General features: G+C 37.9%; 1 protein-coding gene across 4 annotated transcripts in view; it reads right to left on the reverse strand.

Moving 5' to 3' along the window:
- Positions 1 to 25668, reverse strand: part of LOC127544884 (long-chain-fatty-acid--CoA ligase ACSBG2-like) — a 68960-nt gene that overhangs the window by 27228 nt on the left and 16064 nt on the right. For all 4 annotated transcript variants that reach the window (XM_051971769.1, XM_051971768.1, XM_051971770.1 and 1 more), the window contains exons 4-9: positions 13420 to 13508; positions 11602 to 11722; positions 9425 to 9505; positions 8699 to 8848; positions 5631 to 5807; positions 1747 to 1934 (exon numbers count right to left, since the gene is read on the reverse strand). In XM_051971769.1, the coding sequence (XP_051827729.1) occupies positions 1747 to 1934; positions 5631 to 5807; positions 8699 to 8848; positions 9425 to 9505; positions 11602 to 11722; positions 13420 to 13508 (806 nt within the window). The remainder of the gene's footprint in view (positions 1 to 1746; positions 1935 to 5630; positions 5808 to 8698; positions 8849 to 9424; positions 9506 to 11601; positions 11723 to 13419; positions 13509 to 25668) is intronic.

A 25668-nucleotide genomic window follows, 5' to 3' on the forward strand; every position in this document is an offset into this window, starting at 1 on the left:
GTACAGCATATAAGCAAGAAGCTCTCAGGGCCAGACACACAAATGCACTAGAACTTTCTGAGCCTCAGCCAGGATTCAGCCAAGGAGATTCACAAGCCAGAGAAGGCAGCTTAAGTTCTCGGAATCAAGACTACAGAAGGCCTCTAAGAAAAACTCGCCGAGCCCCAAGTGAAGGAGACAAGACTTTGAAGGATACATAAAGGTTTTGGACTTTTTAAACTCCTAGCTGCATTTGGGGTGATTACATGGAACTGAAACAAAGACTGCCTCCAGAAGCCCCTGGAGAAACCTGCTCCCAGAGAACATTACATTTTAGAGAAAAACATTACACTATGTTGTGGTCCACATTCATTTCCCAGAGTTCTTTCACTGGGTATAGCTGGTTCTGTTTATTACTGATCAGTTGGAACTGATATGGATCCTCTCATTGCCAAAGATGGCCACATCCATCAGAATTGATCATTATATAGTATTTTGTTGAAGTATATAATGATCTCCTGGTCCTGCTCATTTCACTCAGCATCAGTTCATGTAAGTCTCTCTAGGCCTTTCTGAAATCCTCCTGCTGGCCATTTCTTACAGAAAAATAATATTCCATAACATTCATATACTACAATTTCTTCAGCCATTCTCCAATTGATGAACATCCAGTCAATTTCCAGTTTCTGGCCACTACAAAGAGGGGCTGCTACAAACATTTTTGCACATGTGGGTCCTTTTCCCTTTTTTTGATCTCTTTGGGATATAAGCCCAGTAGTAAGATGCTTTATCAAAGAGTATGCAAAGTTTGGGCATGGTTCCATATTGCTTTCCAGAATGCTTGGATCAGTTCACAACTTCACCAACAATGTATTAGTGTCCCAGTTTTCCCACATCCTCTCAAACATTTACCAATGTCTTTTCCTGTCACTTTTAGCCAATCTGAGAGGTGTGAAGTTGTATCTCAGAGTTAATTTTTAATTGAACAAAATGTATCTTTTCAATTAGTAAATCTACTTTAAGTAGATTAAATTTAATTAAGTTTTTAAAAAACTGTCTCTGTGTCTTTCTCTTAGCTTTCAATAATAGTTTTAATCCATTCTACAATATTTTTGCTACTTATGAGCTCTTTATTTGTTCTTGTGTCTTTCTCCAGTAACAATTTTTACCTAATTTCTTTAAATATGCCATGCATTGATTTGCATGTAACTTTCATATTAGGAGTTTAAATCTCTTCCTCCCTTCCTTTAAATTTAAGTAGGAGTTTAAGTTTCTTCCTCCCTACCTTCCTTCCTTTTTTCCTTCCTTCTTTCCTTCCTTCCTTCCTTTTTTCCTTCCTTCTTTCCTTCCTTCCTTCCTTTTTTTCCTTCCTTCCTTCCTCCCTCCCTCCCTCTGTCCCTTCCTTCCTTTCTTTCTCCCTCCCTCTCTCTCCCTTCTTTCCTTCCTTCCTTCCTTTCTTCCTTCCTTCTTTCCTTCCTAAACTCCAGAAATGCCCATCTAGGTGACTGGAAGAATAATGGTGAAGTTCATCAGAGCTGGGCCTTGTGAGGGAGTTCCATTTCGGATCAGCTCAGTTGGAGATACCTATGAGCCACCCAGGTAGAAAGCAGCTGGGGATCCAGAGGTCTCTGTCCTTGTTTATCTTTGTACCTTCCCAGAGCCTAGCCCAGTGCTCTGTATATCGTTAGGTGCTTAATACATGTTTGTAGAGTCAATGCTGAGAGAATAAAAGAAAGAAAGAGAAAAAGTCAATGGTTTCCTACTCACTCAGTTTCCCGGTTCAGGTTTGTTTTCAGTCCCACTTTCTTGGCCCAGACGATCATAGACTTCTTGAAGGAGGTGGCCAGCATCTGTTCTGAATACAGCTTCTGCTGTATCTCTTCCCAGATTTCAGGAACTCCACAGAAGGTAGTAGGTCTCACCTCCCGCAGTGTGTTTATCAGAGATTCCCGAATCTAACATGATGAAGATCAAGAAATCAGAAAAGAATTATGAAAACTCTCTAGACTGGGAGCCAGAAGGCCTCAAGTAAGTCTCAGGCTTGCCACTGACCCAAGTTCCTAATCCATTCTAGGCCTCGGGTTTATTATCAAAGGAAAGGCATCAAATTAGATCTGAGAAACTTAAGGTTTCTCAGCTCATCCTTCACAACCTGGTACAAACCCCCACCATGTTACTATCACCCATACCTCCAGTTTATTAATTTCAAGCTCCATTTCAAACTGGAGAACTCTCTTTCTCCCAAATATATCCCGGACTCTCCCATTTCCAATTTTGGTTCACACTGTTTTCTATCTCCCTCCTCCTCTTCATCTGTTGAATTTCTATCTTTAATTCAAAAATCCAGTTCAAATGCCACCTTCTCCAGAAAGAGAATTCTCTTTTAATGTCCAAGCCCCTTCCCTTTTGTTGGTAATAACCTTCCCCATAAACCCCCAATAACCTTCACATAGAAACTTTCTTTTGAGATTTTCCATTGCTTTACCAAATGTAATTTTTATGTAGTGTAACCATCCATTTTGGTATCTTATTTCCCCCATTTGATGGTGACCTCCATGAAGACATGGACATTATCTTAACTATCTTTCTTGGCCTCTAAAGCAGTAATATACTCAAGCACTAAATAAATATTTGTTTTGTTCCATTGCAAAGAATATCTTCTAAGATCCACTGGCATGCAATTTTCTCTATTCTGAGACTGCAACCCAGGTCTGACTTTCCAGATTTTGAGGGCCCTTCCAGCTCTGACCTCCTGGGTTCTAAGGGCCCTCCTAGCTCTGACCTCCTGGGTTCTAAGAGCCCTCCCAGCTCTGACATCTTAGGTTCTAAGGGCCCTCCCAGCTCTTACAGTCTGGGTTCTAAGGGCCCTCCCAGCTCTGACATCCTGGGTTCTAAGAGCCCTCCCAGCTCTAACAGTCTGGGTTCTAAGGGCCCTCCCAGCTCTGACAGTCTGGGTTCTAAGGACCCTCCCAGCTCTGACACCCTGGGTTCTAAGGGCCCTCCCAGCTCTGACAGTCTGGGTTCTAAGGGCCCTCCCAGCTCTGACATCCTGGGTTCTAAGGGCCCTCCCAGCTCTGACAGTCTGGGTTCTAAGGGCCCTCCCAGCTCTGACACCCTGGGTTCTAAGGGCCCTCCCAGCTCTGACATCCTGGGTTCTAAGAACCCTCCCAGCCCTGACATTCTAAGTCCTAAATTCCTTCTGGTTCTGTCATTCTAGGTTCTAGCATTGATAGTCTAAATCATAAAGTCCCTTATCGTTCTGATTTTTTCAAGCTTTTCTCAGTCTTCCATCTCCTTGACCTTTCTGTACCCTCTCCCCTTTTCCTCATTTCTCTCCTAGGTTTTCCTGATACTCTTCCCTCCCAATTCTCCCTTTCTGTGACTGTTCCTTCTTAGCCTTTTATGCTCTTTCTTCACAGAGGCTCTTCCCATTATCCATGAGGATCCCTTTAAGCTTTGTCCTGTCCCTTTTTTCTTCTTCATCTAAACAAATGGCCTTCTATCCCTCCAAGATCAAATAAAGAATCCTCTGTTTGCCTTATAAAGCCTTAATAAGCTGGCTCCTTCTTACCGTCTTGTCTCTTCGTTAGTCTCTACATCTTCAGTAATTCAGTGACATTTACCTCCTGACAGTTCTCCTCAAAAAGCACTCAGGACATTTTCTCTAGTTGTCCTCCAGGGGACTAGAATAATTTCACTCAAAAAAAAAATTCCTCATCTCTGCCTTCCATTTTCCTTGACTTCTTTCAAGTCCCAGCTAAATTCCCACCTTCAACAAGAAGCCTTATCTAACTCTCTCACTGTTAGTACCACTGTTGATCATTTCCAATTTAGTCTGTATGCATCTTATTTATATGTAGATATTACATATTGTCTCCCCCATTAGGGTGTGAGTTCATTCTCAGCAATACGATGATCCAAGACAATTCCAAAGGACTCATGATGAAAACTGCTATTCTCAGAGAAAGAACTGATGGAGTCTGAAGGCAGATAAAAGTATACTATTTTTCACTTTATTTTTTTTTCCTTTGCATCTGTGTTTTCTTTCACACCATGAATAATATGGAAATGTTTCACATGATTGCACATGCATAACCTATATCAAATTGCTTACCAGCTCACTGAGGAAGGAGGAAGAGAGAAATTTGGAACTCAAAAAAAAAATTTAATGAATGTTTTAAAAAAAATCTGGATAGCATCATTTTACCCTTGGGAATTTCCTATTCTATTTAAATATTTTTATTAGCTGACTATATTTTTACAAGGCATTTTGTCTCCAGTTAAATAAATGGATGAATAAATAAATATAACAAAAAAACCCTGAACTCCTTGAAAGTAAGAACTATTTTTGCCTTTTTTATCCCCAGCACTTAGCATAGTGGCTGGCATGTAATAAGCATTTAATAAACACATGATAACTTTTTGTTGATTATGTTTTAAAGATTCTTCCCAGTTCTTAGGGTTCAAAGGACCCTTCCAGATCTGACTTGTAGATTATGAGTTCATTCCCCATTCTGATATTCTATGTTCTATATTCTAAGATTAATGCCATCTCTAACATTCCATTTTCAGCATAAATGGACTCAGGGATTCAATCCTTGGTATTACGCGATTACATTCATTTGAACAGCAAGAGCTAGAGTTAGCATTAATATCTGTGTTATTTCCAAGCTCACTTAACCTCATTTACCGTCATTTCTATCACTAAAGAGTTATAGATTGTTTAAGCTCAGGAAGGAAATCAAAGAAAGAAGGGCTAGAAAAAGAAGAGGAGAAGAACTTAAATCAATAGACTTTGTTAAATTGGATTAGCATGATTGGGAGAATGATGGCACCCTTAGGAGAAATAGAGAATTTAGGAAAAAGGGAAGGTTTGAGTTCAGTTAAGATGAACTCAGTTTTGTACATACTGATTTCATTTGGAGATGAAAGAGATTAAAAATCAGAGGTCCCTTAATCCAGTTTTATTCCATTCTTCCCTTCCCTTTTACAGATGAGGAAACTAACAGCCAAGCAGATTAAATTACCAAGATCACACAAAGTAGAAAGCATTAGATGTGGGATTTGAACTTAAATCTATAGATTCAAGATGTGGTGATCTTTCTACTATAATATGTTTATTTTGGCTGGATTAGACCATTAAAGCCAGTCCCTTCATTTGACTGATGGGGGAATTTGATATCCATAAAGGAAAAGGGGCTAAAGTCATATGGATAGTAAGTGACAGAAAAGATGAAAAACTAGATTATCTGGTTCCAAATCCAGTATTCTCATTCTCTCTCCAGGTAAGCTTCATGTTCATTTCCATTTATAAGATTCTCCAACCATGATGTTGGGGAAGGAGGAGGAGAAAAGAATAGAAGCTCACACAGCAGTGAGTTTGCTGTATTTGGATGCCTTCTTTGGCCTGCAATCCCATGATAATTCCCCTGTATTGCCTGCAGAGACCGGGCAACAGAGTGAGTCTTTATAGGTACATTGACTTACACCAGAGAATTACATGAAATAACCCCAGCACCCATTACCCCAAAGGGAGATGTTTGCCTTTAAATGAGGCTCCAGGTTTAGAATGGGCTTCCGTAGCCGGGTCTCACCTGCTGCTTTTGTCTGCTGGGATTTCAAACCTTGCACTTACCCCCAGGGGCACATACCGTCATGGCTTCAGGTTCAGCAAAGAAGATGGCAGCCCCAATGGCGATAGGGATCCATATTTCAAAAATCTGAGCTGTGATCAGAGAGAGGGGGAGGTAGCTCACCAGCATCTCTTGATTATCAGGGGGATAAGTGTAGGGAAGGTTTTGGAGCACAGCCATTGTGGTCCATGTGATCTGAAACACAGGTTGTGTAAGTGGGGAAAAGTGGGGAAGAGAAGAAGTACTGATTAAATGCAGTCAGAATTAGAGGCCGCGTTTGAATTCAGTTCTTCCTGACTCCAGGGCCAGCTCTATGCCCTGAATACTCTAGCTACCTCTAATTAATAGGAATCATTAGCCCAGATACAATTCCTGACCTTGTATGTGACCTTGGACAAGTGGGGAGCTCTGGTCCCCTGACTCCAGTTCTGGCCTTCATGTGACCATTTCTAAAATGAGGAGATTAAATTAGATCAGAGGTTCTTAACCTTTTAGAGGTCCTGAACTTCACTAGCAGTCTGGGAAGACTATATCCCTCTCCTTAGAACAATATTTTTTAAAAATTAACTTTTTCCAAGATAATTGTATAAATATGGATTTACAAATATATATTTACCATGTTTAGCATATAGTGAATTATTTGCCATCTAGGAGAGGGGCTGGGAAGAGAGGAATGATTTTGCAAGGGTCAGTGGTGAAAAATTATCCTTGAATATGTTTTGAAAATAAAAAGCTTCAATACAAAAAAAAAAAAAAAGAAATACACTCATGACAATAAAAATCAAATATCGAGGAAATTTTATTAAAGAAGAATCTTAAGGAAAAAATAGCTTTTTATTTTTCCAAATATATGCAAATATAGTTTTTAACATTGAATTTAACAAATTAACAACAAATTTAACATTTGCATAATTTTGTGTTCCAGAAGAATACTTTTAAATAACTGGCTGGAATGCTAAATTACAATTAAAGTAAAATAAATAAATAAATACATTACAGTTAAAGATTCGTTAAAAGAAAGCCATATTTTTTTTCCCATCCAAGTTCATGGACTCCTCTCGAGTCTACTTACAATGGACACAAAGTTAAGAACACCTGGACGGGTCTATCCAGCTAAAACATTTTCCTATAACATTCTCACAGATGTAGGTACAATGGAGGGCACTCTGAGCCTGAAGTCAAGAAAACCGAAGTTCAAATCCCACTTCACTCATGAACTGAGTGACTCTGGATTGGTCACTTAACCACTTAACTGTTTGATTCAGTTTCCTCAACTCTGAAATGGGGGAATTATAACACCTATTCTCCCAGGGTTGTTGTGGGGGTCAAATGAGACAACATCTGGATATGTGCCTGGCACAAACTAGGTATTATATCAATGCTAGCTGTTATTATTAGTATTACTATTTTTGCTGAGGCAATTGGGTTAAGTGACTTGGCCAGGGTCACAACAGCTACCAGCTGTGATTATTAAGATACAAGACATTCCAGGACAATCCATCAGTGAATTAGCTACTGTTTGAGTTCCTGGAGATCCAGGGCCTGGGGAATTGCCTAAAATTTATCTTTATGTGAAATGGGATTCAGTTTCTTCCTCAGAATGTTGATTATTAAAGGTCAGCAGAGTAGTAATAAATCGAGAACTACAAAATCTGGGTTGAAATCCCAGCCCTTTTACTGACTGCAGCCATCATGACTCCCTGTTACCTCTAGGAGCAAATATAAAATCCCCCATTGGTCGTTGGCCACCTGAATCTCTTCTACATTTCTGTTCTTGTCTTGGATTCCCATTCATATAATCTGCCCTATCTCCCTATACTAGTCTATCCCATGTCCCATCTCCCAGCTCAGGACCCAAAGGCCTGTCTGCTTTCCCTTCCTAGAAGCTCTTTCTCCTGACCTCTACCCACTGGATACGGCTCCTTTCAAGAATCAGCTCTAATTCCATTGTAGCCAGAAGCCTTTCTCGGTTCTCCCCCACCTCCACTTCTACCTCCCATCTACCTGCTCTGTATCTTGTAGGGACCTAGTTGTCTGCATGTGGTCATTACACTGAGTTCTTTTATGGCAGGAACTATTTTTATTTTTCCTTGTATCCCCAAGGTGCCAGGCACATAGTAGGCCCTTCATAAATGCTGTTTGATTAATTGGTGATTGCCAATGCAGAGGTGGATTTTGTATCTCTAAGGTGCCAGGCACATAGTAGGCACTTCATGACTGCAGTCATATCGATCAATAATTGCTGATGCAAAGATGGATTTTATATCCCCACAATGTCTGGCATATAATAGGTCCTTCATAAAAGCTCTTAGATCCATTGATGATTGCCAGTGCACAGAGACAGATTTTGGCTGGCCGCTTGGGAAAAACACCCTACAACATGGAGCTTTTAAGAGTAGAATGGACTGCATCTGGATAATCAAACACTGAACATATCAAACAATGAAATATGGTGGGGCCCTCAACAGTAACAGGGGAGTTTGGAAGGAGAAATGGTCTTGGAATTTGGAGACCTAAGTTCCAACTTTGACTCTAACATCATACGTCCATTAGCAAGTAGTTTAATTTCTATCAGCCTCATTTTTATAATTTGTAAATTGGAATTAACCTCTCTGAGATTTACTTGCCTAATTTATAAAATGCAGATAATAATACCTAGCTCAGGTTTATGGTGAATTCAAATGAAATATATATGAATGAACTTAACAAAATTTAAAATACTACATCACTATGGTTGCTGTTATAATCATACCTTCAAAATGTTAGGAAAATGTACAATGTTAGTTTTTCCAATTTATAAATTATAAAATTTTAAAATGTCAGTTCTAAAAAGGTTCATCTACAAGTGACCCCTTCTCCCTGTCACTTTACAAAGGATGAAACATAAGTCCATAAAGAGTGTTTTAGGGGACCTAGTGACAGGAGAATTCAGACCCCAAGAAGTTAGACGTCTCCTCCCCCATTGATTGCTAAGTCATGGGATGTAGAATCCCTGTGATCTATTACACTGCTTTCTAGTGCCCATGTCTAGGGCCTTCAGAAGACATAGGGGCCTAGATTTGGGGGCCTCAGAGGAAGACACTTACATTGTCATGACTGATCATAATTGCCTTCTGTGCTCCCGTGGTCCCCGTGGTATAGACCAGCATACAGCACTGGTTGGGTTTCTGTGAATCAATGACCCTGTCCAGCACTTCATCAGAAACATTTCTCCCAAGGGTGAGGAATTCTTCCCACTATATAGGTAGGTGGAGAGGCAAAAACACACAGATGACTAGAATATAAAGGAGAATCAATAGCCTGACTCTCTAAATCATTAAGAGAAATTGTGGAAACCAGTCTCCCCAAGTAATTATGAGAAACCATCAGGGGCCCTTTAAGTCATTTTCAACTCCTTGTTCATAGTATAATTAAACCATTTCCACAATCCTCCTTTCCTTAACATAAAGGTCCTCAAATATTTTGATGAGCCTTGCAATGTGTACTGAACCTTCCCCGAAGCTCTTGGACCCTCCTGGCTCTTGGTCCCAGCCAAGTTCAGCACTGTGGCCATAGTCATGTAATCATTATATTTCAACTGGTTGGTCGGTCTACCATAGTCTCATAATTCAGATTGGAGAAAAAGTGAGAAAAATACCCCTGTCTCCTCCTAGGCCACCAGATATATCCATCCACTTGCTCTATGTGCTCAGTTCTTGATCTGGTGGTCAACCTGTCTCACCACAGGCCTCCATCCCTTTTTAATTAGTGCCCAGTATTTTCAGTAGTCTTTCCCTCTCTATCCCTTTGGCTCCTTCATAGCTCATACATACAGTGTAAGTGTTAGGTAGCTTCTTTGTCAGTTTGTCTTTATATTGGACAATAGCTTTCAGATGACGTAAGTGATCCTGGATCTGAAAAAAAAAAAAAAAAAGAATATGGCAAAGCAGAAATAAACAGATAAATACTCAGGGTTTGGGGTGCATGAAAGTTATATTACATATTATAAAGGTATATGATATTATATATGCTATATATAATTTAGAAATACATGTTATATCCATAAAGTTATATATTATAAAATGGGATATCAACTGTTTTGCCTTGCCCAATGTACTTATCAGTCAATCAAGTATTGATTAAAGTGCTAAATACTGGATAAAAGGGAAAAAAAGAAAAAGGAGTTTACAATCTAATGGATAGCATCCTCCTCCTCCTCATCATCATCATTTAAAAGCTGACAGTTAAATAAGTATATTTTGCAAGATATTTATAAATGTATGATAAGAATAATAGTTAACATTTGTATAGTTCCTTAGGGTTTGTTATGTCATGCAATCCTCACAACAACCTGGGAAGATAAGAGCTATTAGTATTATTATTATTTTATGATTATATTATATATATTATGACATAATATTATTATATTATGAGAAAACTAAGACTTCAAGTCAGCTATTAGATTCTCCTCTTTTACCCTCATCAAGAGACTTAAGACTACTTTATGCCACCAGAGAGGTATCATTTGCATATCAGAGGTTATTGATATTTCTCCCAGCAGCCTTAATTCTGGCTTTTGATTTGTCCATGTTGGCATTTTACATGGTGTACTTTGAATATAAGTTAAATGAATAAGATGACAATGTACAACCTTGTCATACTCTTTTTTCCCAATCTTAAATCAATCTGTTATTCCATGTTCGGTTCTAACTGTTGTTTCTCTGATTTTGTACAAGTTCCTTAGGAGACAAATAAGATGATCTGGCACTCCTATCTCTCTGAGGTCTTGCCACATTTTGGGATGATCCACACATCAAAGGCTTTGGTGTAATCAATGAAGCAGAAGTAGATGCTTTTCTGGAACTCCCTTGCTTTCTCCGTAATCCAGAGAATTTTGACAATTTGGTCTCTGATTCTTCTGCCTCTTAGAAAATCAACTGGCCCTTGTTGTAATTCTCAGTTCACAAACTAAACTTGTAGGATCTTAAGCATAACTTTGTTGTTGTATGAAATAAGTTTTGTAACTTGAACATTCCTTGGTATTTCTCTTCCTTAGGATCAGGATACAAACGGATTTTTTTTTCAATGGATTTCCATAGTTTAATTTTCCAAATTTGCTGGCCTATGGAGTACAGCATTTTAATAGCCTCATCTTTTAGTATTTTAAATAGCTCAGCTGGAATTCTGTCACTTCCACCTGCCTTATTGTTAGCAATGCTTCCTAAGGCCCATTTGACTTCATTCTCCAAGATATCTGGCTCTAGATCAGTAATTACACTATAGTAGCTACCAGTGTTGTTAAGATCTTTCTTATATAGTTCTTCTAGTATTCTTGCTACCTCTTCTTAATCTCCTCCCTTTCAATTATATCACTACCATTTTGTCTTTTGTCATGCACATTTTTGCAAGAAGCATTCCCTTGATATCTCTAATTTTCTTGAAGAAATCTCTTGTCTTTCCCATTGTACTCTTTTCTTTTATTTCTTTTCATTGCCCATTAAAAAAAAAAAACAACCTTATTATCTGTTTGCTATTTTCTGTAATTCTGCATTCGGCTGGATATAACTCTCCCCTGCTCTTTCATCTATTCCTTTCCTTCTTTCCTCAAATATTTATGATCCATCCCCAGACAGACATTTTACTTACTTGCTCTTCTTTTTCTTTAGAATTTTTTTGGTTGCTATCTCCAGTACAAATCCAATACAGGCAACAGTAGGTCCTTGATAAGTATTTGCCATATTGTTTCTCCAACAAGAGATGGGTTCTCCTATCTATATCTTAGATTCTCTCTCCAGTTCCCCCCCCTCCACAAAATTCATTCAGCACTGACCATTGGGCTAAATATTCAGTAGACATTTGGTCAACACTAATTGAATTGATGGGTATCACAAAGAGGATGCATCAATTGCCTCATCTTGGACATCCAGGAAGAGACCAGGAGTCTCAATCCCTAATTTCAGCAAGACTTGCTGCTCTGTCGGACTCTCTGCCCTGGGAAAGAGAAAATTACCTTGAGAATCTTTTGAAGTTGACAGTCATCCTCCACCATTAAGATGTTAGCTTTGGAGTTGTCAGCAATAAACCGGCAGGCTTGGGAAGAGTAGGTGGGGAAAATGCCTACACAAATGCCTCTGAAAGCAAAAAAAATGACAGCCAAAAGGATCCTGAGAAGGCAGAGATTTCCCCAGTATTTATGTTCCAATTTTAAGATCCATAGAATTCATCTAGTCCCATTCTTCTCATTTAAAAAATGAGGAAACTAAAGCTCAGGGAAAAGAGATTTGTTCAAAGTCATCCAGCTAGAAATGGCTGTAGGCATGATTTGAATCCAAGTCTTTGTGAGCAGAATTGTTGCTCCTTCCTCATTGCTCATTCCTCAACCAGAGGATGAAGGAACCTCAGAGAGCACCTGTACACCATTACCCAGTATCACCAATAAGTGGTCCTCCAGCTTCACTTTGGGAATCTCCAATGATGGAGAGCCCACTACCTTGTGAGGAAGCCCATTTGCCTTTCAGAGATTTCTCATTGTTAGGAAATGTTTGTTTGTTTTTTTTCCTTGTAAGCAGACAGGTAATACAAGAACAAAGCATTGAACCTGGAATTATTAAGACCTAATTTCAAATCCAGTCTGAGACACTTAACTAGTTGTGTGATCCTAGGAAAGTCACTTTACTATCTGCCTCAGTTTCCTCTTCTGCAAAATGAGAAATCGCACCTAACTTTCAAGGTTGTGATGAGGACAAATGAGATGATATTTGTAAAGCGTTTCCTAAGTCTTAAAACACTATATAAATGCCAGTTGTTTTGCCTAGTCAAAATAAACCTCTCTGAAACTCCTCTTTTCCTCCAATATTTCCACTTCTTCCCTCTGGGGCCAAAACTCATGTTTTTCTAAATCTCTTTTCTAAGCTAAACCTCTCTAATCCTTCCACCAGCCCTTATATGGTCTAATGTCCATTTATCTCTTCTTTCTGCTTATCTCCCTCAGATCCTAGCAGAGCAGAGCCTAGAGCTCACCTTTGGCACTTGGTAGGCACTTGGTAAATGGTTACTAAATGAAATTGGTAGCATTTCCTCTGATTCCAAGGGAAAACATTTGAGCTTGGATTCAGGGGCTCTAGATTCAGGTTGCTCCAAAATTAAAGCACAAAGTCAAGTCATCCTTAAAAATGTCACCCTCTCCTATTAGCTGCTTCCCACTAAGATTCTTACCTATGTTTCTCTAACACTTTGCAATTTACAAAGTACTTCAGCACCAATAAGTCTTTGAAGAAAGGAATGAAAATATTATTATTCCCACTATACCAAGGAAGAAATAAAGCCCAGAGGGGCAAAGACATTTGCCCAAAGTCACATAGTAATTGTTGGTCCCAGGACTCAAATCCAGCTTGCTTGGTTCCCAGTCCTGAATTCTTTACTACTATATATTGCCGCCCTTCAATGAATGCAATTATCACAGACCCCCAGGCACCTGAAGAGAAAGCCAAATTCAACTGACTTCTTCATGGTCCAAGTTGGCTTTACTATTACTAAAAGAAAACGAACATTTAGTCCTAACATGACAGGAATAGCACATAGGGGAAAAGAAGACCAGGTACAAGACCCATCTCCATTATTTACTTGTGATATGACCTTGAGCAATCCATTTCCCCTGTTGGGGCCTTGATTTTCCCATCTTTAAAATGTGGGACTAGGTGATTTCTAAGACCCTCCCCATCCCATCCTTGACTTGAATTTTTTGTGTGTGTGTCTGAGATTCTCATCTCCAAGACCCATACTGTAACCAGCCAAAACATCCCTGAACCAACCCCATTTTTTTCCTTACCCGGCAAAAATGCTGGCAATGTCAGCAACGAACCATTCGATGCAATTATAGCCCAGGATCCCCACACCGTGAAAGCGCTCGAGACCAAGCTGTGGAAACACAAAAATATTTCTGTTCTTCTCAGGAACTTATCAAGATACTCAAAACATGGATCAAGCAAAACCAGCATACATGCGACTTGAGGAAACTAGAGTTGGTTTCTCTGGTAATGATAATGATAAGACTAATATTTCAAAACTTCAGTGACTCATAATTTCATTAATGTGGGGGTTCTCTCCCACAGATCCCAAGCCAACAGGAAGCAGTATAGGGACTCAAAGAAAGGCCTGCTCTCAAGAAGCTCATGGTCTAATGGATGACACAATATGTAAACAGCTCTCTACAAACACGCTGTAGGCAAGATAAATTGAAGATAATCTCCAGAGGGAAAGTGCTAGAATTGATGGGGATTGGGAAAGACTCCCCTATGGTTGTCAGGCTTAGAATGTAAATGTTGCTAGTCTGGAAAACTCTGTCAGAGTAGAAGCTCAGTTAAAATAGCCTCTAAAGAACTGTTCCCATTCATGGACCAATGGATTATGACAATGATTTGAATGAAGGGTTTACAACCACATCGATTATGTGAATGGGGAGAATAATGAATGGAAAGCATAGGAGGAAGTGAAAATCCTATTGATCTCTACCCTGGTCAGACTACATTTTGGGATATTGTTTTACCTGCCATGTTTCAGGAAAGTCAATCAGGATGGGGAAAGAGTCAAAACTCCTAATTCTGTGATTAACTCTGTGATCTTGGACAAGCCATTCAACTTGTCCATTGGAAAAATGGTTTTTGAGTTTGGACTTTGATGTCCTTGAAAGAAGGGGTCAGATCAGTTGATCCTGAAAGTCCTTTCTAGACTAAATTCTATAGTCCTACATGAGGACCGGTTAAAGGAAATAGGAATTTGTAGCTTAGAGAATAAGGGACTTAGGAACAGCATGACAGTTGTTTTTGAATAGTCAAAAGGCTGCCATATGGAAGAGAGATAAGATAGGTTCTATTTTGCCCAAGAGGGAAAAAACTGGGAACCATGAATGGAATTGGTAAGAAATAGATTTAGGTTCAACAAAAGAGAAATCTCCCTTATGTGGGGAGCTGTCCAAAAGCAGAATGAATTCCTGGAGGAGGGAGTGGATTTCCTTTAGCTGGAGAGCTGCATGGATAACCACTAATTCAAGATATTTGTTCTGCAGGGAATTTTTGCTCAATCAATCATGCTCATGCAGAATTGGACCAAAGGCATCCTGATTTCTCTTCCAGATCTAGGAGTTTATATGAGGGTTGCAATAGAAAGGATTAGCTATCCCTTGGGGTGCTATGGTGAAATGTCAATTGGGATGGACAAATCATTTTCCCTCATCTGTAAAAGAGGGTATTGATATTTCCTAAGAGCCCTTCCTATTCTGATTATCTGGTTTTCATTCTCACGAGGTAATTGAATTTTATTGTCACAATTGTAATTGTTTGGGTATTATTTCAACTAAGAAGCATTCCGTTTGTTTCTTGAATAAAAGTCTCATCCTCTGCCCCCCATTCAGCTCTGCCCCTTCCCTCTTCTGTGGCTTGGAAAAGCAAATTCTCTCATTTAACATGTAACATTCTGCTATAGTAATACATATAGATGGGGAAACTGAGGTTCAAACTTTTAACTTTTTGATAACTACATAGGTAAGAGAGGCAGGACTTGAATTTAGGGCTTCTAAGGAGGATGATTAAGTAACTCAATTCTTAGTAATCTTTTTTTTTAATCTCTAATAGACTTCCTTTCATACTGCCTATCTTTTCTTTTTCTTCAAGCCCCAAGTGCCCCCTGAAACAAGCTCCCCACAACTAGGCGGTGCAGTGGATACAACACTGAGACTGGAGTCAGGAAAATCTGAGTTCAAATCTCCTGTATGACCCTTGGCAAGTAATAACCTCCATTTGCCTCAGTTCCTTCATCTATAAGATGCCTTTGCCTTTTCTTCCCTCCCCTTCCTTTCCTTTCCCTCTCTTCATCAGATGTATTCACCTTCAACTTTACAAAGAAAATTAAGACTTTCTGTGCTGAACTTTCCATCTTCCTCCCCTACATCTCAAAACTTGCATTGTTCCACTACTCATCCCTTCCTTCTTTGCACCAGTCCACATCAATAACAAACATAATTAGTGATGCTTAAGTTATATACATGTACTAATATATTATTTACATTATAAAACATGCTAATAGATATTCTAAAGAATGAGATAAAAATAAAACCAATATATTTTAAATAATTATTTTACATAGTACAAAAAGTTATTTTGCTGTCACTAAAAATTATGATAAATCATTCTTAAATAATAGCAATATGATTAAATATTTTATTATTTGTTCAATTCTCACCTTAACATTACTAAGTGGAATAAGGAATAATATCACTTAACCTCTGTTTGTCTGAGTTTCTTCAACTGTAAGGTACTTAATAAATATGTGTATCCTTCCATCTCCCATCCCTGTCTTTGTGATACAGCAATTCAAAGCTCTGGTTCTAAGTTGAATTTACTTGTTTTTTTTTTTAATTTTATAATAACTTTTTATTGACAGAATCCATGCCAGGGTAATTTTTTTACAACATTATCCCTTGCACTCGTTTCTGTTCCGATTTTTCCCCTCCCTTCCTCCACGCCTTCCCCTAGATGGCAAGCAGTCCTATGTATATTAAATATGTTGCAGTATATCCTGGATACAATATATGTTTGCAGAACCAAACAGTTCTCTTGTTGCACAGAGAGAATTGGATTCAAAAGGTAAAAATAACCCGGGAAGAAAAACAAAAATGCAAATAGTTCACATTCATTTCCCAGTGTTCTTTCTTTGGATGAAACTGCTTCTGTCCATCATTAATCAATTGAAACTGAGTTAGGTCTCTTTGTCGAAGAAATCCACTTCCATCAGAATACATCCTCATATAGTATTGTTGTTGAAGTATATAATGATCTCCTGGTTCTGCTCATTTCACTTAGCATCAATTCATGTAAGTCTCTTCAAGCCTCTCTGTATTCATCCTGCTGGTCATTTCTTACAGAACAATAATATTCCATAACATTCATATACCACAATTTACCCAGCCATTCTCCAATTGATGGGCATCCATTCAATTTCCAGCTTCTAGCCACTACAAACAGGGCTGCCACAAACATTTTGGCACATACAGGTCCCTTTCCCTTCTTTAGTATTTCTTTGGGATATAAGCCCAATAGAAACACTGCTGGATCAAAGGATATGCACATTTTGATAACTTTTTGGGCATAATTCCAGATTGCTCTCCAGAATGGTTGGATTCGTTCACAACTCCACCAACAATGCATCAGTGTCCCTGTTTTCCCGCATCCCCTCCAACATTCATCATTATTTTTTCCTGTCATCTTAGCCAATCTGACAGGTGTGTAGTGATATCTCGGAGTTGTCTTAATTTGAATTTCTCTGATCAATAGTGATTTGGTCACAAATTTCTTTCTCCTCCACAAGTCTGAGAGATAACTATCCTATGTTCCTCTAATTTATTTATAATCTTGTTCTTTAGGCCTAGGTCATGGACCCATTTTGATCTTATCTTGGTATATGGTGTTAAGTGTGGGTCCATGCCTAATTTCTGCCATACTAATTTCCAGTTATCCCAGCAGTTTTTATCAAATAATGCATTCTTATCCCAAAAGTTAGGATCTTTGGGTTTGTCAAACACTAGATTGCTATAGTTGACTATTCTGTCTTGTGAACCTAACCTATTCCACTGATCAACTAATCTATTTCTTAGCCAATACCAAATGGTTTTGGTGACTGCTGCTTTATAATATAATTTTAGATCGGGTACAGCTAGGCCACCTTCATTTGATTTTTTTTCATTAATTCCCTTGAGATTCTCGACTTTTTATTGTTCCATTTGAATTTTGTTATTTTTTCTAGATCATTAAAATATTTTCTTGGAAGTCTGATTGGTGAATTTAGTTTTTAAAAAATCTCAAAGAGAAATAGAGATCCATGTGGAAGAAGTACATTATGGATTATACTTACTAAATCAGGATAATTTTTTTTCAATCATAACTACCAATTATGGAGAGACTTTTTATTTTATTGAAATTTGGCCAATAAATTTTTATCTTCCCTGATATTGATTGTTTTTTTCTTTTTCTTTTTTTTTGCTGGAACAATTAGGATTAAGTGACTCGCCCAGGGTCACACAGCTAGGAAATGGTAAGTGTCTGAGGTCAAATTTGAACTCAGGTCCTCCTGACTTCAGGGCTGGTGCTCTATCCACTGCATCAACTAGCTGCCCCCTGATTTTTTTCTTATATATCAATCAGATGGTGGTATATTTTTCTATTTTATAACAAATGAATCAAAGTTCATGGAAACTCTTTGTTTAGAAGTTTTCAAATAGTTCTGTTTCCAAGTTCTTAAAGTGTTCAGATGTGAATGTTTTCACAGGTGACCTACAACTGTTTTCAGCAACAAAACTATGCTTTTAAATGTCTTGCTAAACACTCATACCTTCGTTAATTAATATTTTGTCACAATAATCTCAAGACAAGATTTATCTTTATTTATTTTTTTAAATCAATTTGTTATTCATTTATGTTTAGCAAACTTTTCTTTATAAATTTTGAGTTCAAAATTCTCTCCCTCTCTTTTACATCTTTCTCCATCCATTGGAAAGGCAAGCAATATGATATCAATTATGCATGTGAAATCATGTGAAACATTTCCATATTAGCTATATTTTTTAAAAACAAGAAAAATAAAGTGGAATATTATACTTCAATTTACATTCAGAGTCCATCAGTTCACTCGCTGTGGAGATGGATAACTTTTGTTTTAATCATGAGTCCTTTGGAATTGACTTCGATCATTGTATTGACCTGAATACAAATCTTTCACAGTTGATCATCATTACACATTGTTATTACTGTGCAAAATTACCCCCTAGTTTTTCTTATTTCACTTGTCATCAGTTCATATAAATCTTACCATGTTTTTATGAAACTATCCCACCTATCACTTCTAATATAGCACATAATCATATGCCACAATTTCTTCAGCCGTTCTCCATATCAATAAACATCCCCTCATTTTCTCCTTTGCCACCACAAAAAAGCTGCTATTAATATATATATATATGGGTCCCTTTTCCTTTTTCTTGGATCTCTTTGATATAGACTTAGTAGTGATATTGCTAGAACAAAGGATATGCACAGTGTTACTTAGGCATGTATTTATGTATAGCATAGTTTATTTTTAGGGTATGTCCAGATCTTTGGGCTCACTTCCAAATTATTCTCCAGAATGGTTAGACCAATTCAATATTCTACTAACAATTCAAGACTTGTCATTTCTGATGGGTATGAGGTACCACCTCAGGGTTGTTTTAAATTGCATTTTCTAAGCAATAATGATTTAGGGCATTTTCTCGTATGATTATCCATGTTTGATTTCTTCTAAAAACTGCCTGTCTGTATCTTTTGACCATTTATCAGTTGGTGAATGGTTCTCATTTTTACAAATTCAACTCAGTATATACTTAAGAAATGAGGATTTTATCAAAGAAAATTTTTTGATATTGCTTCATTGTCTATGGTACCTTTTAACAAAATGTAGTTTGCTTCATTGTCTCTTTTAATTAGGTCTGTTTTTGCTTTTACTTTGCCTGAAATCATGATAGCTACTGTGCCTTTTTTTTTTCAAAAAAACTTCAGTTGAAGCATATTAGATTCTGCTGCAATTTTTTATTTTAACTTAATGGTTTGTCTTTCTGTGTCAAGTATCTCTTGCAAAGAACATACTGTTGGATTCTGGTTTCTAATCCATTCTGCCATATGCTTCCATTTTATGGATGAGGTCATCCTATCCAATTATTTTGTTTCTAACTACTGCCCTCTCTTTTATCATCTTCCTCCTTTTTCTTATCCCCTTCCTCTTCCATTTCCCTATTGGATAAGTTATATTTCTATCCACAACTGGAATGTTGTATATGTGTGTATTCCTCTGTCTTTGAACCAATTCTGATGAAAGTGAGATTCAAGCATTGTCCTTACATTCATGCCTCTGTCTATGTAAGCTTCTTTTAACTGTTCTAATAATGACACAGTTCTTAGGAATTATAAATATCATCTTCCATATAGGAATATTAAACAGTTTAACTGTTTAAAAGTTTAATTTTATTAAACTTTAATAAAAGTTAATTTCATCAATAAACTAGGGAAAATTTTATATTCAAGGATTCTGATAAAGGCCTCATTTCTAAAATATATAGAGAATTGACTCAAATTTATAAGAATTCAAGCCATTTTTCAATTAATAAATAGTCAAATGAGGTGAACAGGCAATTTTCAGATGAAGAAATTAGCTCCATATTGCTTAGAGAAATGCAAATTAAGATAACTCTGAGATACCACTACACACCTCTTAGATCGGCTAAGATGACAGGAAAAGATAATGATGAATGTTGGAGGGATGTGGGAAAACTGGGACACTGATGCATTGTTGGTGGAACCGAACTGATCCAACTATTCTAGAGAGCAATTTGGAATTATGCCCAAAAAATTATCAAACTGTGCATACCCTTTGATCCAACAGTGTTACTACTGGGCTTATATCCCAAAGAGATCTTAAAGAAGGAAAGGGAACCTGTATGTGCAAGAATGTTTGTGGCAGCCCTTTTTGTAGTGGCCAGAAACTGGAAATTGAATGGATGCCCATCAGTTGGAGAATGGCTGAATAAATTGTGGTATATGAATGTTATGGAATATTATTCTTCTGTAAGAAACAACCAACAAGATGATTTCAGAGAGTCCTGGAGAGACTTACATGAACTGATGTTAAGTGAAATGAGCAGAACCAGGAGATCATTATACATGGCAACAAAACTATATACAATGATCAATTCTGATGGACGAGGCTCTTTTCGACAATGAGATGACTGAGGTCAGTTCCAATGATCTTGTAATTAAGAGAGCCATCCATCCCAGAGAGAGGACTTTGGAAGCTGAGTGTGGATCACATCGTAACATTCTTTTTTTGTTGTTGTTTGCTCATATTTTGTTTTCTTTCTCTTTTTTCCCTTTTGATCTGATTTTTCTTGTGCAGTATGATAATTGTGGAACTATCATATAGAAGAATTGCACATGTTTAACACATATTGGATTACTTGCCATCTAGGAGAAGAGGTATGGGTCAGGGAGGGAAAAAATTCGGAACACAAGATTTTGCAAGAGTGAATGTTGACAATTATCCATACATATGTTTTGAAAATAAAAAGCTTTAATAATAAAAAACTGCAAAAAAGTTAACTTCATCAAAATTTTCTTATGAATCCTCTTTCATGTTTACTTTTTTATTGCTTTTCTTGACTCTTCTGTTTGAATGTCAAATTTCCTCTTCAGCTATGGTCTTTTCAAGAGCTTGAAAATCCTCAATTTCATTTAAAAAAATTTTTTTCCTTTGAAGAATTACTAATTCTTCTGAGCAGGTGTTACTTGGTTGTAATCCTAGCTCTTTTGCAGTCTTTTAATATAGGAACTGTTAATCTTGTGTGATTCTGACTAAGGTTCCACAATATTTGAATTGTTTCTTTCTGACTGCTTGAACTGTTTTTTCTTTGACTGGGATTATTTGACCCACCTATAATATTCCTGGGAGTTTTAATTTTGGAATCTCTTTCCGGAAATAATTGGTAGATTCTTTCCATTTCTGTTTTACCCTCTGGATCTAAGATATTGGGGAAATTTTCCTTGATAATTTCTTGAAGTATAATGTCCAGGATCTAGGGTTTGTTTTTTAAATCATGACTTTCAAGTAATTTAATAATTTTTCTTCCCCCTCCTCCCCCAGGCACTTAGGATTAAATGACTTGTCCAGGATCACACATCTAGGAAGAGTTAAGTGTCTGAAGCTGGATTTGAATGCAGGTCCATCTGACTCCGAGGCCCAGTGCCCCATCCACCATACCATCTAACTGCCCCAAGTCAAATAATTTTAAAATTATCTCTTCTCGATTTATTTTTCCAGGGAGTTCTTTTTCCAGCAAGTATCCCAGATTTTCTTCTAATTTTTTTCATTCTTATGGACAAGGTTGATCTTTAATAAAAATACATACAAATCCATATTTAAAATAATATTATTGACTATTTCAATGTGTGGAGAATGAGAAAGCAGGTTTATCAGGCTAGATTTACTTCTAATGGGGCTATCAAAGATCTAGAAGGGGGATCGAGAAGCTTTGTAGCTTTGCCATTCTCTCGTTCTTTACTCAAACTTGTATCAGTTATATTACCAAATCTGAGTTTCTTTGCAAGATTTCTTTTACGCCAACTTATCCATTTTGAGTTACAACAGATTTTGTACACTTCACTTTGGAAACCACTACATATCAACATGCCATCTTTCAAGTTTCCCCATTCTAAAAAAACAATAATCCCCTTTTTAACTGACTCAGAACATTGTCTAAAGCTATTGTCTTACACCTCCTTTTCTGTCTCTAACTATATCTCTTTAAGATAATCTGCACTGGCTGCCTCCATTGCCTCTCCACTTATCCCTCAATAGTACAATTGATTCCATCACTTTACTGAAATTACTTTATAAAAGACCAGTGACCTCTTGTTTATCTAAGTGGTGGAATGGAGAGTAATGCCCTCAACAGAAATAAGAAATTTGGAGGAAGGACAGATTTTTTTTTTGGGGGGGGGAGGAACAATTGAGTTTAACATATCCCAAGGATGTCCAGATAAAGGATTATAGTATAACCCAGACAAACTCTAAAGATGTTTAACTCAACTATCTCAATCCGTCAGGTCCACAGAGCATCTACCTAAAATGTTCCTAGGGATAACTCTGAAGGGTCAGTGGTTATTCTCTGATGGCATTGCCTTGAGCCCTATTGGTGTTTCCCCCGAAAATTATTAATTGAAAGCCAGTCCATTAGCTAAGCTCAAATAGCTTTTAGAAAGGATTAAGGTGGTACAAAGTTTCCCCCCTAAAAGTCTGTGACATAATCTGATACTGCACATAGAGGGTCCAGGAGAAAGTCGTCTGAAGCTCAGAGAACACAGATAGCATCAAGGGCCAGATCACAGATTTGGGATGCAGGAAATACTTTTCTTCCATTCATAGGAAAATTCTCCCCAGACACGGTCTTTGTATTGGATTCTTTGTAGAACTTTGAGTCCCAGTCTGTCCTTGGCCCCCAGTGATGGACAAAAACTCCAGCTGATCCAGAAGCAACATTTATGACAATAATGAGAAAACTGAACATCCAATATCATCTGAACCTTTGAAGTTAGAAAATCCTTCTCTGGTCATAGATGAGAAAAGGGGTAGAGGAGATGGGAGAGGACCTGATTGAGACTAAATTTGTCCTTTTCCTCCAGGAAGCTCATTCTCAGAGGGGAGAACTAAAACTCCACATACACTAATTTTTCTGAAATTTTTCCATTCTAATTTGATGCTTTTATATAAGACCCTGAGGGTATAATTAACCCATTTTCTCATCCATCCTCACCACCATTAGTATCACCCCAGTCAATTGGAATAGATTTTTTTATCTGTCATTATTTCATTTCACTAACAAGTTTTTCCAAAAAAAAAAAAATCGCCCTTAGTCAAAGGTCTTTTGATTGATTTGACAACAGAGACATATTCTCACTCAGGTAAGATATAAAATGGAGTAGATTGATTTCAGCCCCATCCTCATGATAGGGACTTGGATTTAGAGTTGTAATAACAGCAACAAAAGTGCTATAAGCTTTGCAAAGCACTCTACAATGATCCTCTCACCAATCTAGAGAGATAGGTGCTATCATTCTCCCTATTTTACAGGTAAGGAAACTGAGGCAGATGGTGGTTAAGTGATTTTCCCAGGGTCATGCAGCTACTAAGTGTCTAAATCAAGATTCAACTCAGGTTTTCTTGACTCCAAGTCCACAGCTCTATCCCCAGTGCCACTTAGTTCCTCGATTCATATTTAGGCTCACTCTTTTAACTTCCCCCTTGGACTAGGAGTGGAAAAAGGTCTATCATTTATTCATTCATCTATTCATTTGCTGGTTTATCTCTCTATTTATTTATTCATTCATTTATTTGACAATCAGGATTAAATGCTCAGGATCACATAGCTAGTAAAGGCCTAGGGTTAATATTTTTAGCATATGAACACTGTGCCCTACCTGTTTCTAATCCCTTGGTAAGTTGACTTCTGGGTATGCATTATAGATGAGCCCTTTTCCATAAATATAGATGAGGACACTGAGATACAGAGAGAATAAACAATGTGTCCAGAGTCACACAAGAAGTAATAGAAGTGCAATTTGAACTCAGATCTTCCAACTCCCAAATCCAGCATTCTTTCCTATGTCCTGCAGTCGGTTGATAATAATTATAGTCAAGTTCTAATTCACTTTTTGGCCTTATTTCATGTGAATCTCCTTCAGATAGACTGGACCCTCCACAACTTCCCAAATCTGAGAGGCTCCCACTCTTCTGTAGTCAGGCAGTCCATTTACTAGGACAAGAACTGACTTCCTTCTCATTTCCACCTGTTAAAATTCTCCTCTCATCCTACAAGGATAGACTCAGTTCAAGGGCCACCCTCCCCTCCTTGGAGTCTTTCTTGATCCCCCTCTCCAGCTGAAAATGCCCTCCTCCAGCCCACCACCCCATGTTCCCCAAAGTACACAGAGGGATCATTCCTTTGCCCCATCACAGTATACTTCATGTTGTGCTTCTCATCGTAAATGTTGGGTTCTCTTTATGCCCTCTAGAAGGCTGGCAGCAACTTGAGAGCAAGGAGGACGAAAGGTTTTCATGTTCGTACTCTTGCATTTGGTCTGATGTCTTACATGACTCATTGGGCATAAAATTAGTGTTTGTTTGAATAGGAAGGGAAGGGAAGGGAAAAAGGAAGGGGAAGTGAAAAGGAAAGAGAAAGGAGAAGGGAAAGGGGAAGAAAAGGAGAAGGAAAAGGGAAAGAGGAAGGGGAAGAAGGGGGAAGAGAAGATGTAGAAAAAAAGACATGGAAAGGAAGAAAAGGGAAAGGAAGGGGGAAGGGAAGGAAGGGGAAAAAAAGGAGAGGGGGGAGTATTATCAGTCTCAAGACATGTCTTAAATCTAGAGACACATGCTGGTCCCCTTTGTGAAGTCTTTCAAACTAAATAAGGCCAGAATCCCACTGGCAGAGACTTCCCAAGTTCTGGCTCCCTACCATGTCACAAGGTGATATCAGAGAACATCGTTGATAAAATTCTTATTGTTGCCCCGAACCTGAGACCAGAATCCCACACAAATCATGGGCAACAAGCAGGTCAGCATGCTCTGTGACCACTCCATCTGGTTAGACATACCAGAAATTAGTCAATAAGAAATGGATGCAGAGCAGGATATTGGAGTGCAAACCACAGAAAGGACTTTACCCAGTATGGGACCCGTTCACTCTCCTTATTTGCTGTTCCTTAGGTGAAGTCATGACACAGGCATCCTTATTATAATATTATTGATACCATTCCCACTCCCAGTGGGCTTTTCTATATGCATTCTATATATACATGTGCCATTCCTCCAAGGCTTTAAGACCTCCCTCCTATAACTTCAAAATTTACATGTCTTGTGACGTAATCAGTATCTTTTACTCTATAAAAAATCCTAGTCTTGTTTTGCTCAATTGCTGTCTCCCTTAAGAATTGCAGACCACAGAGGATGTAAATCTCAATAAGTACCTTTGCTTGGGATGGAGACTGAGCCTGAATTCTTTCAGAGGTGATATCACAACACACACCTGTACCCATCACCATTGGGCTTATTAATCCAAATTTGGGTCAAGTAAAATAAAATAACATCAGAAAAAGATGTGACACAATATAGCACTTTCATTCTTTTTGTTGTTTGCATTTTGTTTTCATTTTTGATCTGATTTTTCTTTTTTTCTTTTTTTTTTTTTTTCTTTTCTTTTCTTTTTCTTTTCTTTTTTTTTTTTTTTCTTTGCTGAGGCTATTGGGGTTAAGTGACTTGCCCAGGGCCACACAGCCAGGAAGTGTTAAGTGTCTGAGATCAGATTTGAACTCAGGTCCTCCTGACTTCAAGGCTGGCGCTCTATCTACTGCGCCACCTAATCCCTTTGATCTGATTTTTCTTGTGCAACATGATAATTGTATAAATATGTATACCTATATTGGACTTGACATATTTTTAACATGTTTAA

Source organism: Antechinus flavipes, chromosome 1, assembly GCF_016432865.1.
Source record: "Antechinus flavipes isolate AdamAnt ecotype Samford, QLD, Australia chromosome 1, AdamAnt_v2, whole genome shotgun sequence".
NCBI lineage: Eukaryota > Metazoa > Chordata > Mammalia > Dasyuromorphia > Dasyuridae > Antechinus > Antechinus flavipes.